Raw genomic sequence first — 15,658 nt, forward strand, 5'->3', positions numbered from 1 at the left:
AAAACAAAAAAATCGACTGTTTTAGTCATATTTGTGAGACAAAAGGTCACAAATGGTGATATAGTTCAGCTTCTGATCAAGTTAAACTTTCTACTTTTCTACTTTCTGTCAAAATGGTCAAATACTCCCGTTAAATTTGGACTTTTTTTTAAAAACTTTTTTATTGTAGCTCAAAATTACATATATAAAAAAAATATTATATGTCCAAGAAAAGAATAAACAACAATTTTCTAAAATATGCGTGCGGTTGCCGAAAAGCACCGAGTCGCTTTTTTTTCTGACCACCTCGTACACACGACAACTCGTTTCCAACACCGCCCGTCTGTGTTGTTAAAACAACGGCCCCGGAATAAAAGTCGAGACGCCGGATTTTGCCGACGATCTCCGAAGATGACGATTTGCGCACGAACGAAGCGGGCCAGTTTGAGTGTGTGCGCGCGCGCGCGCGCGAATGTGTGTGTGTGAGCGCGAGCGCGCGCGCGCGCGTGTGTGTGTGTGTGCGCTGAACTAAGCGGAGGTGAAGAAGAGGAGGATGAAGCTGGGAGCGGAGGATAGGAGGAAGAGTAGAGTAAGAGACAAGGCTGGCTTGTGTGTGAATGAGTGAGTGAGTGAGGAAGAAGAAGAAGAAGAGGAAGATTGTCCGAGGGACCGCAACAGAAAAAAAAAAAAAAAAAAAAAAAAGACTTGTATTTTTTTTGGGAGGATAAACTTTCAACTTTTTTTTTTTTTTTTTTTTTTTTTTTTTTAACCCGCCACCAGCTTCGGCTTGTTTTGTGCCCGGGAAGCCGGCTTTGTTTCGCGGCGGGGGGTTGACTACGACAAATGAAGGAATAAAACACATCCCCGTCGATCTTTTTTCTACCCGAGCGGGGGGGGGGACGGGGGGGGAAATACCCCGGGACCGGTTTTTTGATAAAGGTTACGAGAGAATGGCGGCCAACATGTACCGAGTGGGAGGTAAGGAGCGGTTTACATTTTGTTTAAGACCCCCCCCCCCCCTCCTCTCTCCCCCTTCCTCCCCCCCCCCCCACACACACACACACACACACACAACGTGATTGTTCCGTTTCGACAGCGAGGTGGCTAAGCTAGCCGCTAGCTGTCTGTTCGGCTAGCCTCCTAGCCGAGGCGCTAGCTCTCCTCCTTTAGCGTCTCGTACGTGCGTCGAGGGTTTTTTTTTTTTTTTTTTTTCGGCAACGAAAAACGTCAAAATCGGATTAAAACATCCGACGATTGTGACGCAACGCGGAGCCGAAGGAGGCGGAAACGAGTCAGAGCTGCTCCGCTTTCCTGCGCTCGGCGCGGGATGTGTGTTAATGACTCAAGCGGTGTTTTGTTTATTTTATAGAGAATAGCAACTTTTTTTTTTGTTGTTTTTGTTAGAGCGGGTCGGTGTGGTGGTTTCTCCTCCGCCGGGAGGAGGAGGGAGGGGAAGGGGGGAGGAGGGGGGGGGGGGGCCGGCTTTCGGAGCATACTCGAACCGGACCGAACCGAACCGGGGGGGGGGGTTGAAAGTTTGCATTTACGCGAATTTCTCGCAGCCCCGGTTGCTGCACTCGGAGCTTCTCGAGTTGTAAAGCGAAGCAAACCGAAAATAAATTAAAAATAAATAAAAAATGGTCCCGTTTCTCCCCCCCCCCGTCCTCCTCCTCCTCCTCCTCCTCTTCCTCCTCCTCCTCTTCCTCCGTCCTGGAAGTGAACACGATGCTAGTTAGCATTAGCCGCTAGCTAATCTACAACTAGTTCTTCTCTTAACGTCGCCGGTGGTTAGCTCTGTCAGCGGGGAGTGTTCATTTCGTTTTCTCATCCGCCATTATCACTTCACCAACAATGGATATCGTTTTTTATTATTATTATTATTTTATTTTATTTTTTTTGATAGCTTAGCATCACGTTACAGGCTTGCGGCTAGCTACGCGCGGGGCAGTATTTTAGTACTTACAGTTTACTGCTCGGTTTATTTAGTTGATTACTTTTGATGACTAATGTTGAACGAAACGGCGTCAGATTAAAAAAAAATAATAAAAAAAAAAAAGCCCTCGGCGTTAAATTTAAGTGTTGAACTTGTTACGTTAACAAACGTCGGTGTCGGCAAGAACCGGTCCGTCCTTCACAACCGGACCGACACGGTACACTCAGCGAAATAATAATAAAAATATACATATATATCATGAACATGAACTATCGCAGCACACCGGGGCATTTTGTTAAGTGTTCGTGAGATGTTGGATTATTTTGGATTTTTACTTTTCACTGTAAAAAAAACAACAAAAAAACAAAAACCCAAACATCGGCTTTCCAAACGTCATCGTTGTTTTGGAGAAGGAACTAAAAACGCCGGCTGAAAGCTGAAAGCTGAAAGCTTGTCCGCCAGATTGCTGCTTATCTCTGTTACGTTTCCTGGTTTCATCGATCGTATGGTGGACGGGTGAACCTTTTTCTTTTTTTTTTTGTGACTAGACTGGATGCTGATCCGTCCGCTCGTTTTTCTCGGTGCTCGTGTTTGCCGACTATAACATCAATAATCCCGTTAACGCTTTGCTGTGCTTTCTTTAAGTCTGTTGTAGTGGCGGCTGAATGGACAGTGAGACGGTGTGCAGGCTTATCGCTGTCTAAGGCCACGCTGGAGTCTGCTGAGTATTTAGGTCATGCTGATTAAACACTGCTCTGCAGAATAGTCTGCATACTCAGTGTTCACTCTATTCCTGGTTTTTTTTTGTGTTTTTTTGCATTATGCATAATTTGTGCATAGCTGCCCTCCTATCTGGATTGATGGCTTAAGAGTTTGGGCTTTCACGAAATGTCAGGTATTGATTATCAACACGGTCCCCTTTTTCTTTTTGGATCATAATTCTTCATTGAGGGTGTTATCTATATTTCATATATAGCTCTCCGTGCAGGGGGACAATCTCAACTCTGAAAGTGCGTTATTATGTTTAAGTTTAGTTTTTACTTTTTCAATTCCAGTACGGCTATTTTTCTTTGACCATCCTAGCTATTATTTCTGTGAAGATGCATGAATTTGTTTTTTTTTTTGTGTGTAGAGCTGCGCTGCTGTAGCAAGAGCAGACTTTAAATGTCAGCAATAAGTTGCGGTAATTATAAACATTGAACAAGGGCTGGGCTGGGCAATATGGAGGAAATGAGACGCCGTGTTTTCGACCGAATATATTGATATTGTGACAATTTTGCAGGGATGACTTACTTGTGTAGTACCTGAATTTTGACAGGGTTAGGGTTGTCTCAACCCGCACGCTGCCCTGCTGCACTTACCGGAGATAACCGAAGCATGTGAATGCATCACCCCCCCCCCCCCCCCCCCCCCCCCCCCCCCCCCCCCCCCCCCCCGCCAACATATCCGCCAGCTTTACTTATTTTACCCAGAAATTACATGTTTTCGTGCCCTTCTGGTTCACGCACTCAATAAACACACTGGTGGCTTCTGTCCAACAGCAGTGCGGTGGTACAAAAATACACACTTTTGTGAGGTGTTCTGCAATCAGCCGCAGCTTCCTTAAACAGCCTAATTTAAAAAAAAAAAAAATTACATCTGTTGTACCTTCCCCTTTCCACTACGTAGCCAAGATGGTGAACGTTTTTGTTTTTTTTTCACCTTTTTGAGTGCACCGTCCAGTGAATGCGTGTTTCCATACTCGTCGGTGTGAACGCCATTGTGCAACTTTTGCACCATTTGGAGCACAGCTTTGGTCTCAAGGATGAACTGATCTGATGTCGACCTTTGACCCCAGCAAAACAAGTGGCGGTGAAATTGATGAGGTTTTATATCCGAAAGGTCAAAGGTCACCTTCTCCATTTGTGAGAAGTGGATGAATTTTCTTGTGTTTTCCATTATATTGAATTGATCATTTTTATTGGATCGGTCAAGATGACGCCATCTTATGCTCTAGAAAATATTGATGGGCATTTTGATCATTTCTGTAATCAAGACAATAATTAGGAGATTCATCACTAATGAGATGCTAATTGTGTCCCTCGGTGTCCGACGGGAGGTCGGCTCACAGCGATCGCCGTCAGCCATCGGCCCAACGTTCATCCGCGGGCACGTACTCGTTCAAGTGTTTCCCCCGCAGGTTTAGAATTGATTTTTTTTTTTTTTTTTTTTTTTGCTGGCGCAGCGTTCTCATGTAAGATTTATCCGAGTTGAAATGGAGTTGAGTCGTGTCTCCCCGGGACAGCTGCTGAGGAGCAGCCCCCGTCACCGTTGCACCGAGGTTGCTCCCGCAGCCCGTTGTTTTATGGCCCTGAAGACCCTCTCAGCAGAGAATCAAACTTTTTTTATAAAACACCGCTGCTTGTTACTCCCGGGCGACTCTTCTGTTTGTGTGAGTTGGTGCACAACGCCGTCCGTTCCTCCACGATCTGCGCCTGTAACTTCCTTCGAGTTACACGGGCGGCACGATCTTACTGTTTCTCATATTAAAGATTTTCTCTTAATAATAATTTTCCGGTATTTGCTGTGCGGACTGCTCTTCTTCAGTTTCCGCTGCGCTCCCGTTCGCTGCGTTTTGCGGCACTGCTGTACCGACACGCTCGTGGCGATGAGACCCGTCCGGATGCACGGAAAGCAGAGGAGAGCTGCTCGGAGTTGTTATTCACACCAGGAGAGGACTTCGAGATGCGCCAGCCTTCTGCAGAGTCACCGAAGCGGTCCGGGCAAACTTAGTACAGCGTCTGTTCTGTTGTAGTCACGAGCCTGCAAAGAGCTGCCGGGCCTCCGGAGGCTTTAAAGCCCACCTTTCTGATCATGTGCGCGCAGTAAAGTTTGCCCACCAGAAAAGCAGTGTGATGCGGCAAATAAAAGGTTACTGTGTGACGCTGAGGCCGGCCTGCGCGTTGCAGTTAGTCACAAGCAATGATTATGTAATGACTTCCAAATTGATTTTTAAGTAGCCCACACAGTAACAAGGTTAACTTGTTTGATTACATCATACCGAAAACAATCAGGAAACAAATGTAGTCGGTAACATGCGCGTCGCCGGCGGGGCGGTCGGATTTCGAATCCGCCCGGGTTCGTATTTGTGAAGGAAGCGTTAATGGATTCTTTTTTAAAATGTTTTTTTTTTTTTTTTTTCCCGCGTGCCGTAAGGATTTGTTTCGTTGCGGTATGAGCGAACTCCTGCGTTACCAGAAGCACACAGTGTTCAGCTCGAACGTAAGATCATTATCTTCCCCAGAGATTAGTCAAAAGGGCTTCCTCCTCTTCAGTCACCCTCAAGCACCCGGCACACTGCGCCACTCCAGCCCCGCACACGTCCACACCGAACACTCGCAGCTGCCTCGTTTACACGCGTCCTCCTGCCACAACTGTGTTCTACAAAGCCGCACTCGCGCACCACATCACAACGGAGCCTGCTCCATCCCCTTTTTTCACAGGTGACGTGAATACGTTTGAGGATGAGTGTCGGGTTGAGCTGAGGTGTCTTGTCTTTCTGTCTCGGGGATAGTGTGAATCCTCCCAAATCACCAGTTCCCCTCTGCGTTCTGTAATATCTATATAGATAGATAGATAGATATGTGTATATAGATATATATAGATATGTATGTATGTCAGGCACATGAGAGAGTGCACATCCCCTTTCGGTGCTTCGGCCAGTGTTATGTAACGTGGTGATGTTGTGTTCCTTCGCTGTGAAACAAGGAGGTGATGCTTCTGTGTTTCGGGCTCCCCATCGCCGTGCTAAATAGAGCAAGAAATCCTCTTCCCGTCTGAGTCCTTGCTTTTTTTTCTTCTTCTTCCCCCCCCCCCCCCCTCCGTATCTGCTTGTGATGATGCATCAGAAGCCCACTGATATTCTCCCGCGGGCTCTCTGTCCCTGCTTGTGGGAGGACCAGATGGAGGTTGACACGAAGCAACACTGCTGTTTTCGGAAAACCGCATCGAAAGCTACAAGTAAGCACCGTGTCTGGTGGCGGCGCGGTACGACGAACGACGAACGGACCCGGCGGTCTAATCAATACGGGCTTTAGAAAGGGCTGATACCTCTCGGCTCCCGCTGCGATCGGCTGCTGTTGTGAGCCCGTGCTCAGTGTCATTTTTAAGCCGGACGTATTTACAAACAACAATACCACACCATAGTTATTACAAGCAGGTTACAAAGTATGACCTCGGTTGAATGAACCGCCAAGTGTACGTCACTGACCAACGTGCGCCAAATCATACGTTAGTCTACCTTGCTTTCATATTATATCGAACGGCTCGTGAAGCTGTTTGAGCTGAGGTGTTTTGTGTAGGAGCATGATTATACCGTTTTTTTTTTTTATTTTATTTTTCATCAAGCAGGTGTTCCATGTAGTTGCATGGTTGTCCCCACACAGTCTGATCAGGGAGCTATTTCACAAAGGAAATACTGCGCTCCGTTTGAATCCATTTGCAGCAGGTAATCAGCATGTGATCTGTATCTCGGGTAGCTGGCTGGACAGATTATTCACAGTTTGCAGTTGAATGGTCAAATATTCTGTTTTTTTTTATTTTTTTTTATTCTGAAATTGACCTTTTGTAACCACGCGATCTCTTCCGCTTCTTCTTCTTTTTTTTTTTTTTAATGTTAAGCGTGGGCCAAAGTAACTTAAACGGCACAGTTTGGCCTGCAGGACGAAGCTACTACAACGGTTAAGAGATACAGACGTGGACGTGCAGAGACACCGAACGAAGCAGACTACAAGAACACAGGGTTTTGCATTAAATGTAAATATGGCACATGACATATAGACTGAGGTTAAAGCAATTATAGTGATCCTGATGTGGCAAACATGGTGTTTTTGTAATTTGTGCAAAAAAAAAAAAAAAAAAAAAGAAGGAAAAAAAAAGAAACATTAAACCTGAACTGCCCTCGATGTGTGAACTCGCATTGTCTGGACCGCGACGTCTGATCGCACGCCTCTGCGTTTAAACTCGGCGTTGTTAGTGTTCGTGTAATCTCGGGGCCGTCCGCGTCCGTCTTGAGCGCGCGAACGCGAAAGACGGCGCCGCGGACGGGTTAACTTAACGCGCGGCGTCTCAGGTCAGGGGAGGCCATGTCGCTGACTCATCTATGGACCTTTTGACAGACGCCTCGGCGTGACAGGAAGAGGCAGCGTTTTCTTTTTCTTCTTGTTCTTCTCAAGAGCGAGCTCTCGCTACACACATTTCATGACACCTGGTTTAGATCGGATCACAGAGAGAGAGAGAGAGAGAGAGAGAGAGAGAGAGACCCACCTCCCGTCCACACACACACACACACACACACACACACACACACACACACACACACCCGGAGCAGTGTGGTCAATTGGATTGCACAGTCAACCTGGGTGCATTTACATCTGCATTAACATGCGGTCCGATCCCGATGCAGATAACGTATCTACAAACTGGCCCGATTTTAACAGCAAGTGGAGACGAGACTGTTCACGGTCAGTTTTCTTTTTTTTTTTTTTCTTTTCTTTCTTTTTTTTTTATTCAGTCGCTGACTCTTCCTGCAACACGCGGCGTCGACTCGTGGCGGCGGGGGCCGCGTACCACGCTGCGTTCCTCGGCGCAGCGGGGTGTTTCCCCCCCGGTGTCATTACAGCCCGCGGCGGTGTTCGATAGCTGTCAAGAGTTGTTACGTGCAGCGTGTCTCCCAACAGGACCGAGCTTCTCACCTCGGCGTCTCTTCTGCCTCGGTCGGCGCGAGGCGGCAGCCAATTTACCGACGGAGCTGCCGCCCCGACACGCTCGTTCTATTTTCTCTCTCTCTTTTTTTGGCGTGACGAGCGGCCGCGAGAGGATGCCCCGCCGCGCGTGCGTTTAGTGAACGTGGGCTGTCTGGCCGCCGCGGCCCGCTGACCTCTCTTGACCTGTTTGAATGTGGCCCGCGAACTTAAGACGCGAGACAGACTGCACTTTATTCAAACCCAGAGCCACAACCTTGAGCCGTTACGACAGAGAAGCACTGCAGCTGCTTCATGTGGTCCAGCTACGCTGTTGATCTTGAAATGAGCCACAGTTTTAAGACGTTTCACTGGGCTCTCCGTGCACTCTAAACCATATTTCAATCGATCCGTCTGCCTCATTCATCTCACTGTTAACGGCAGCCCAACAGAGGTCCGCGCTGCCTCGGCGCCGGGGGCGGGGGGAGTATTACTTGTGGTTAGCATAATGGGCTGTGAAGAACTTTCGGATTGAGCGGAGGAGGCCGAGGCCCGTCGACGCGCTTTATTGGTGTCACACACACACACACACACATCACAAATTTTCCACGTGCAGACGAAGGCCGTGACGGTTTGACGCTTTTACCCGCTGCAGTTAAAACCAACAACGTGTTTTAACTGCGGCGGATGTCTTCCGTGATTGGCGATGCAGAACGGTAATGAGCCTTGTCAGCGATCCCATGACGTCTTGGGTCGAGTCAGTCAGCCAATCAGAGGCTGTGTTTTGGACCGGGCCTGTGTGTGACAGCTCTGATCTCAAAACGCGTAGTGCAGTGGAATTATTCTCCGGTCAATACATCTATTATATACTATATGCGCAGCCTGAGGAAAAAAAACAAGTAGAATCGTATAATAATGTAAAATAGAATAATATTTACAAGCACCTAAAAATAATTCATAACAATGGGATGCGCGCTAAAAGACGTCTCCCTCATGTTTAATGGCGTGTCCCTCCCTCCTCTCTTAAGAGACAGTTAATAATGATAACTAAACAACAATCACTGTGTTTTATACTGTATTTCATATGAGAAATAATATGCACACCGGTGACTTTCACAACTGCAGGAGAAAAAAAAACAGCGATGACTGTAATGTGATGACTACCTCGGGGTTAAGCTACCCTGAGGTAGCCATCACAAGTGGTGTTGTGGTCACGCCGTTATCGTTACAGACCGAGTGCAGAATAATAGTGAATTATTAGAATCCACTATAGTCTGAACACCGATATCTCAAAGAGCTGGAAACTAAATAGTTTGAAGGATGCTACTAATAATAATAATAATGTTGTTTTTTTTAAATCACAATTTTACAATGCTGAAATTTTGCTACGCGAGAAGCCGACCTGCTGAGATTTTGACAGTAAGCATTAAACAATTAGTTGATTAGTCCGTTTTATTTATTGGGCGAAAATGCGAACAAATTTACAAACGTCCCGTTTCTGAAAATGTGATCTGCATTTAGCTTCTTGGCTATTTGGGACTTTCCTCAGTCACGGCTGTCATCGTAAGAAGGTTGGAGCCACGGTCTTTAACTCGATAACTAACCCGCAGATGGGCCATCCGTCCACTGCTTCACGTCAGACAGCATAAACACTTGTGTCATTTTTAGAAAGTATGAATCTTGACTGTAAACTGTGTCAGGTTTTTCTTTTTTTTTTACATTTGAAATGTCTGGATCCCCGTCAGATCTGCTCTCCACCGTCACCGAGCTGCGTTTGACCTTCTTCGGTTCGTTCGCATTGAAAAATGTGAATCCGCCCGGGGGCCCCGTAGGGGATAAATAAAAAGATCCTTCGGGACACGTCACTTCCTTTTTTTTTGGCAAAAGAGAGTTAAAGTTAACATCTCTCAGATCTCAGTTCCGCTCTGCGCGGCAGCGCCTGCGGCGATAGGTGGTCACCGCAGTCGTGTTTTTTTTTTGGGGGGGGGGGGGGAGGATTTAACCTCCCGGAGATGCGGACAGGTGTCGCCCTTCGTGATGACGGTCGGAGCTCGAAGAGTGAGCGTGTTGTGTTCGGCACCCGACAGAACAACGTCACCGAACCGCGCCACGCTTTGGGAGTTTACCCTGGAAAGTTGTCACAGTTCTTCAAATCTGCATACCCGGGCTTTTCCCTCCAGAAAAGTTGTCGGGTCCGATGGCAAGTGCGGTTTGATAGCGGCCGGTGGGTCCATGTGTCCTTTTTTTTGTTGTTGTTGTTTTGTTTTTTTGACGGAGACCAGCGACAGACCGATGGCAGCATGACGATGGGGACCTTTAGTTTCTGCGATAAACAGAATCATGTAAGAAATTCGTCCGGCAACTGTTTTTTTTTTTTTTAAATTTTCAGCGCGGTCACCTTCCTCTCTGTTCATCTCTGGGAATTCAGACGGTCCCAAGTACGTCTCTGTTACATTTGGAAAAGCTTAGAAATGATAATAAAAATGCAGGTTATTTATATAACACTTTTACCACGTTGCACGGTGTTTATCAGTACACAATAATCAACATTCAAAGTTGGTAACGGCTCATTTTCTCAGGTCCTCATTTCGGAAGTTTGCAACTTGAATCGTTGATTATTTGAATACCTAAGTTTGAAAATGAGTCCAAATAGAGGATTAATAATAATAATAATCAATAAAATCTCCCTCTATCTCCTGGTCCCTGTATGTTTCTACTTTTCACTCAATCTCCGGACTCACCGAGGGACGACCCGGTGTGGCTGTTCACACCTTTCCCCCTACATTTGGCAGAGAGTCCACTTATTTGTTTTTATCGACCAAAAAAAAAAAAAAAAATGGAAAGCTTTCCTTTTGGAGAAGCTTTGCCAGACGTTCAGGTGTGGGTGGACGTCTGCCTGGAGGCCATCACACATCTCTACGTGGACTTGGCTGGTTTCACGGTATATCACTTTCTTTTTTTTCATTTTTTTTCCAAGACTGGGTCTTTATATACATTTTATAGCGCGTATATTGAACACTTTTTTTTTTTTTTTCTTCCTTAACTTGCTCATCTGCAAAACCACCCAGACAACACAGCGCCATGTTTTCGTCCAGCCTGTCTCTTTGCACTCTCCGTCTGATAGAAACACTTGACAGATCGACTAATTCTGGTGACATAAGGCCTCAACATCTCTTGTCTTCGCATGGCTGAGCGCAGGACACTGGAGCACAGCGACATTCCTCGAATTCGGCGTTATTAGTTATTTCTCTGAAGCCTTTCTCAACTATCTGAATCCTCGTATTGTTGCGATCTTGCAGATTTGTTTTTTTTTTATATAATGACGTTGCACCGCTCGCTTTCCCTGTCATGAGTCTCATGACCCAATTAGGTAAACTCTTAGTATCCCAACACGTTATCTTCTGCATTGAGGGAGTGAGTTAATAGCGTTACTGCAACAGTGGCACACCAGACTTTGCGGTATACAGTATAGTCTTTTGATTTATGGCGGATATTTATTTATTTATTTTTTTTAAACACGCCGAACACAGCTCCTCCAAACACAGGTTTTTACAGGCGTATACGACTTTGCTGCCCAGCGAAGAGTCACAGTGAGCGTTTCATCTATGCATTGGTGTGGCGGTACGATTAAAAAGTCACAACATAGGAGACGTTAATATCAGTATATTAGACGAACAAGCATCCAGTGAAAAACGGCCTTTTCTTTTTGTTGAAAAAGTTAAGTGTCGGGGAAAAGTGCTTTTTTTTCTCCTTTCTTTTTTTGGGGGGGGGGGATGATATATATTATTGTATAATCTTTTGATAATATTGTCCACACAGAAAAGGTATGTAGTATGAGACTGCGCTGACCTTCAAAACACCCCCTTTATGAAATAATGCACAGTCCACTGATGTTTGTACACCAAGGGCCTGGTTTACCGATATCTCAAATAAAGGGTATTAAATTGCGTGTATATTCTAAAAGTTTGCGCATTTATTTTGCACCCGTTTTGCGGGGCTAATTTCTTCTTTGATATTGGGTGCAAATCGCAGTATTTATAGAAGGTGTTTGTGGGTGTTAAAGTGAGTCCAGCCATGGAGAAACACAGAACGACCGCAAAAGCAAAATGGAAATCTGATGTCAGTGAATGTTAATATAACGCGAACAAAACGCTACATAGGAGATTATCAGCGAGGAAGTCAATGGCGTGGGAATAACAAAAGGATCACGAGAGGAAATTGTGAGAAGGTGGCAAGATATTAGGCGGAAGAAGAAGAAGAAAAAAATGGAGGCAGGAAAGTGCTGAGTCGTACAAAGTTTTTTTTTTGTATTTTTTTAAATTACTGGTATTATGCGGCTCCTCCTATTTGTTGTTGGCTGTCAATCACCATCCGGTTCATTCAATAACTCGGAAGTGACATCGCTTGCACAGACACGTCTGAATGATTTCTGCGTCTGGCATCGAAATATGTTTCCACGGGTGTGAAACCACGTTCTCTACGTATTCTTCGGTTTCCCTGCGTCTCCTTCTTACCACAATAATAAGAGCATCCGTCTCTCCAGATTTGCGCGCCTGATTAATACCTTTCAGTCGGGCTGAAACACACAATCGCCTCTGCTGTTTCTACTTTCAGGTTTGGTAAATATCGTCGCGGCTGCCGAATGGATGTATTTGCATTTCCCCTCCCGAGTATTTTGTACGTTCCCGGTAGAAACGCACAATATTACGCACGCACGCAGGCCGACACGCAAAATGGACAGCGCGTGATAAACTGCACATTTAGTAGATCTGCTTGGACATTTTTTTGTTTTTGTTTTTTTTTGCGTGTGATGTGAAGTTTGCACCTGATTGTAATTTTTTTTTAACACTCAAACCTTTAGTAAATCAGGCCCCTAGTCATGTGTTTCGGTGCGAGCAGAACGGGATTATGATCAGCAGTTTGAGAGGGGGGGAGGGAGGGCCGCAGATATTTTTTTTTTTTTTTTTGCCAGAACCTTTGCAACAGAACCCGTAGCACCCGCAGAGAACCCGGTCAGAACCTGCGCGACCCACCGCTGAACTCGTTTCTGTGTTCTGTCAATAGGACAGCGGCTAATGAGTGACTCGGGTAAAATCACTTCCTGTCTGTTTACAGTGTAGACGGCGAGGTGTCGTCGTGCAGGACGTGCCTTACGTCTGCTGTAATATTTGCCCAGAATTTAGATCATGTAATTCCACCAATCTCCGAGGGACGAGTCGTGGTTTTTGAATACTCATTTAATCAAATAATAAAAAGTAGAGCGGAGTTAATATGTCTTGCGTCTACTACAACTACGCATGCGAGAGCGAAGCGCCGAGCAGAAGGCCGCATTGTCAGCCGTGTCCGTCGGGACGGCCTGCGCATTTTTTGATCTTTAATAAATGTGTTCATAAACCGTGTGATGTTGACGTCCGCCCTACGTTTGAGAAGATGCAGAAATCGGCTGCGGTTTCAAAAAAAACCGAATTTGCGGATAGTACTTCTTGCTGAACAGAGAAGCAGCGCGTGTCGTCTGAAAGGGGAAGTTCTGCCGTTTCATTTTGATGCGCGAGGATGTCGTGGCGCGATCGTGACCTGGGAATAATTCAACTTGTGAAAATAGAAATACTTCTGCAGACGTCTCGTCTGTGAAGACATCCGCCTTCGTAACATGATCATTTCGGTAAACAAATTTGCGAAACGTGATCACCGCAGAGCTCCGGTTCCGCTCCGTCTCGTGATAAAGTGTTTCATATCCAGTCGTGGGTGTGAAGTTGGATGCAGACCTGTGGGCAGATTTGAGGTTTAAGTTTGGTGTAAATCATTTTAACAAGAGACTGTTGGAAATGTCGAGTCGTGCTGTTTCGATGTCCCGTACCTCGCTGCGACGAACACTTTCCTGCACAAGTCAGCTGACAACAAGGGGTGTAAATTTGGACACACTGTTTCGTATTTTGTCGTTAGCCGGAGGCGGCACAAAATACGACAGAAGCGGCCGCCTCGTAATTTTCTATTAAGGAAAACCTAGTTAATGTGCAATTGAAAGTGGATCGAGATTGTGTTGTGTTTTGGTTGCCATAGGAGATGACGGATGCTGGCGTTCTGGGACGTGTCACAACTGTGTATTTCTCCTAAAAGGACTATGTTGGTTGGTCTGTCCAGTACTTTTGATTTTAGAGCCAGCTGGTAAAGGTTGATCCCTTCTGAGGTTGTTGCGTTACACCGTCTATACGCAACAGTGTTTAACCTGCTGTCAGGATAAGTGTTTCATCCTGCGGTGACAGGAACCACGTCAACAGACGCATCAATAGTCACAGATGCTCGCCAAACTCTTGACAGTGTGGTTACAATACTGCAAAAAAAAATACTGCTATCTGTATGCGAGTTCAAACACAGGAACAATATACCGTACCAGCTGAGGGGGGATTTGATTTTACATAACCTCAGCAATCCTGATCACACCAAGGGTAACTTCTGGATTTTCATTCTATTATTTGCAATTATGGGGCAATAAAATGTGATTATTTAAAAAAAAAAAAAAAAAGAAGAAGAAGAAGAAAGGAAACGGTTCATTTTTAAAAAGGTTGCATTTGACCAAAACAGCCTTTACCCTCTAATTCCATTGCTGATTAGTAATTAAGCAGTTTCAATGGCAAAAATCTTATTTTATTGTATTTGTAAATGTTTTCTTATTGTGCGCACCTTTTTGTGTTTCTATGCTGCTGTGACGACTAAATTTCCCCACCGTGGGATTAACAAAAGTCTGCAGCTTAAAATACACAAGTGTGTCATGTGCAGCGCGTCAACTGCTGCACCAATAGGACAAACATGAAAGATTTGATAATAGAAATGGGAATTTGTTTTTCCCGGATGTGACCAGAACCGTCAGCTTTCATCAGCCTCACAGTATTCCAGGTTGTTGTAAAGTGTTAGAAGAAAATGTATTGTACTTGTGAGCTAACTGATTTTTTTTGTTGTTTTCTTTCTTTCTTGTTTGTTCCAGATTACGTGTACTTTGAGAACTCCTCCAGCAACCCTTACCTGATCCGGAGAATAGAAGAGCTCAACAAGGTTGATTGTCTTCTTCTTCTTCTTCTTTCAGCATTGTCATACAGTTGTGGATGAATTTTGTTGGTACCCTTAAAAGCTTATTGAAAACATACTTCATTCCTCCTGAAAAAGGGATGAAATGAAAAGCAATTTTCTCATGTGTACCTGCAGCCTTTGTAATTGTCATACAGTAAAGCAAAGAAAGTTTGAAAAGAGGTGAATTATTGCTTCTCCAGCAAAAATAATGGCCTTGGCAGATTTGTTGGTATGTCAGGAAAAAAATATATATAATTGGCTTCTAGTGATATTTCAAACTTCTTTACTTTATTTAGTACTCGTCTTCAGCCCCCTAATCAGTCATTCAGACTGTTTAAATGGACAAAAGTGGTACCTCTGCTGTTTGGTGTTAAAGGTAAAGGCTGTAAAAGCAGCTTCATGTTCCTGTGACTACAGCTGCACATATTCGGAACCAGTTTAAGCTTCACGGGGACTGTAGTCAAACTGCCTGGAAAAAGGATGGTGCTGATGGTCTTCAAAAAAGACCTTCAGAGTAGATACAAGCTGAGCTCCAATGAAGACGACCCGAGAGGACTCCACTGTTGAAAGAAATCTTTAAAAAAAAAAATATTTAAAAAAAATGGAATTAACAAAAACGCATGTTGACAAGCCCCAAATGCTTCTGGGAGAACTTCCTTTTGGACAGATGAGACAAAAACTGGAGCTTCCTGGTAAATCCCATCAGCTCTGTGTTCGCAGTGGAAAAGATGAAGCTCTCTGAGAACAGAACATCGGACCTGTTGTGGAACGCGGAGGAGGTTCGCTTCTGTTTTCGGCTGCTTTGCTGCATCTGACACTGGGAGCCTTGAATCTGTGCGGCTCAGTGAAATCTGAAGACTGACAAGGCACCCTGCAGCCAAAACGTGCAGCCCGGTGTCACAAAGCTCCATCTCAGTCACAGGTCACCGGTCCTCCAACAGGACCACGGTCCAAAACACAC

At 45.2% G+C, this 15,658-nt stretch overlaps 1 protein-coding gene across 1 annotated transcript in view; it reads left to right on the forward strand.

The window, feature by feature from the left end:
* Positions 1-4,234: 4,234 nt before the first annotated feature.
* Positions 4,235-15,658, forward strand: part of mta2 (metastasis associated 1 family, member 2) — a 29,035-nt gene continuing 17,611 nt past the window's right edge. Inside the window, 2 exon segments of the mRNA XM_069159017.1 lie at positions 4,235-5,911; positions 14,615-14,682. Coding sequence (XP_069015118.1) covers positions 5,788-5,911; positions 14,615-14,682 — 192 coding nt within the window. The 5' untranslated portion in view covers positions 4,235-5,787.

The sequence above is a fragment of the Embiotoca jacksoni genome, unplaced genomic scaffold (genome assembly GCF_022577435.1).
Source record: "Embiotoca jacksoni isolate LCO1_2020_lvr unplaced genomic scaffold, fEmbJac1.0.p SCAF_24, whole genome shotgun sequence".
Classification (NCBI taxonomy): domain Eukaryota; kingdom Metazoa; phylum Chordata; class Actinopteri; family Embiotocidae; genus Embiotoca; species Embiotoca jacksoni.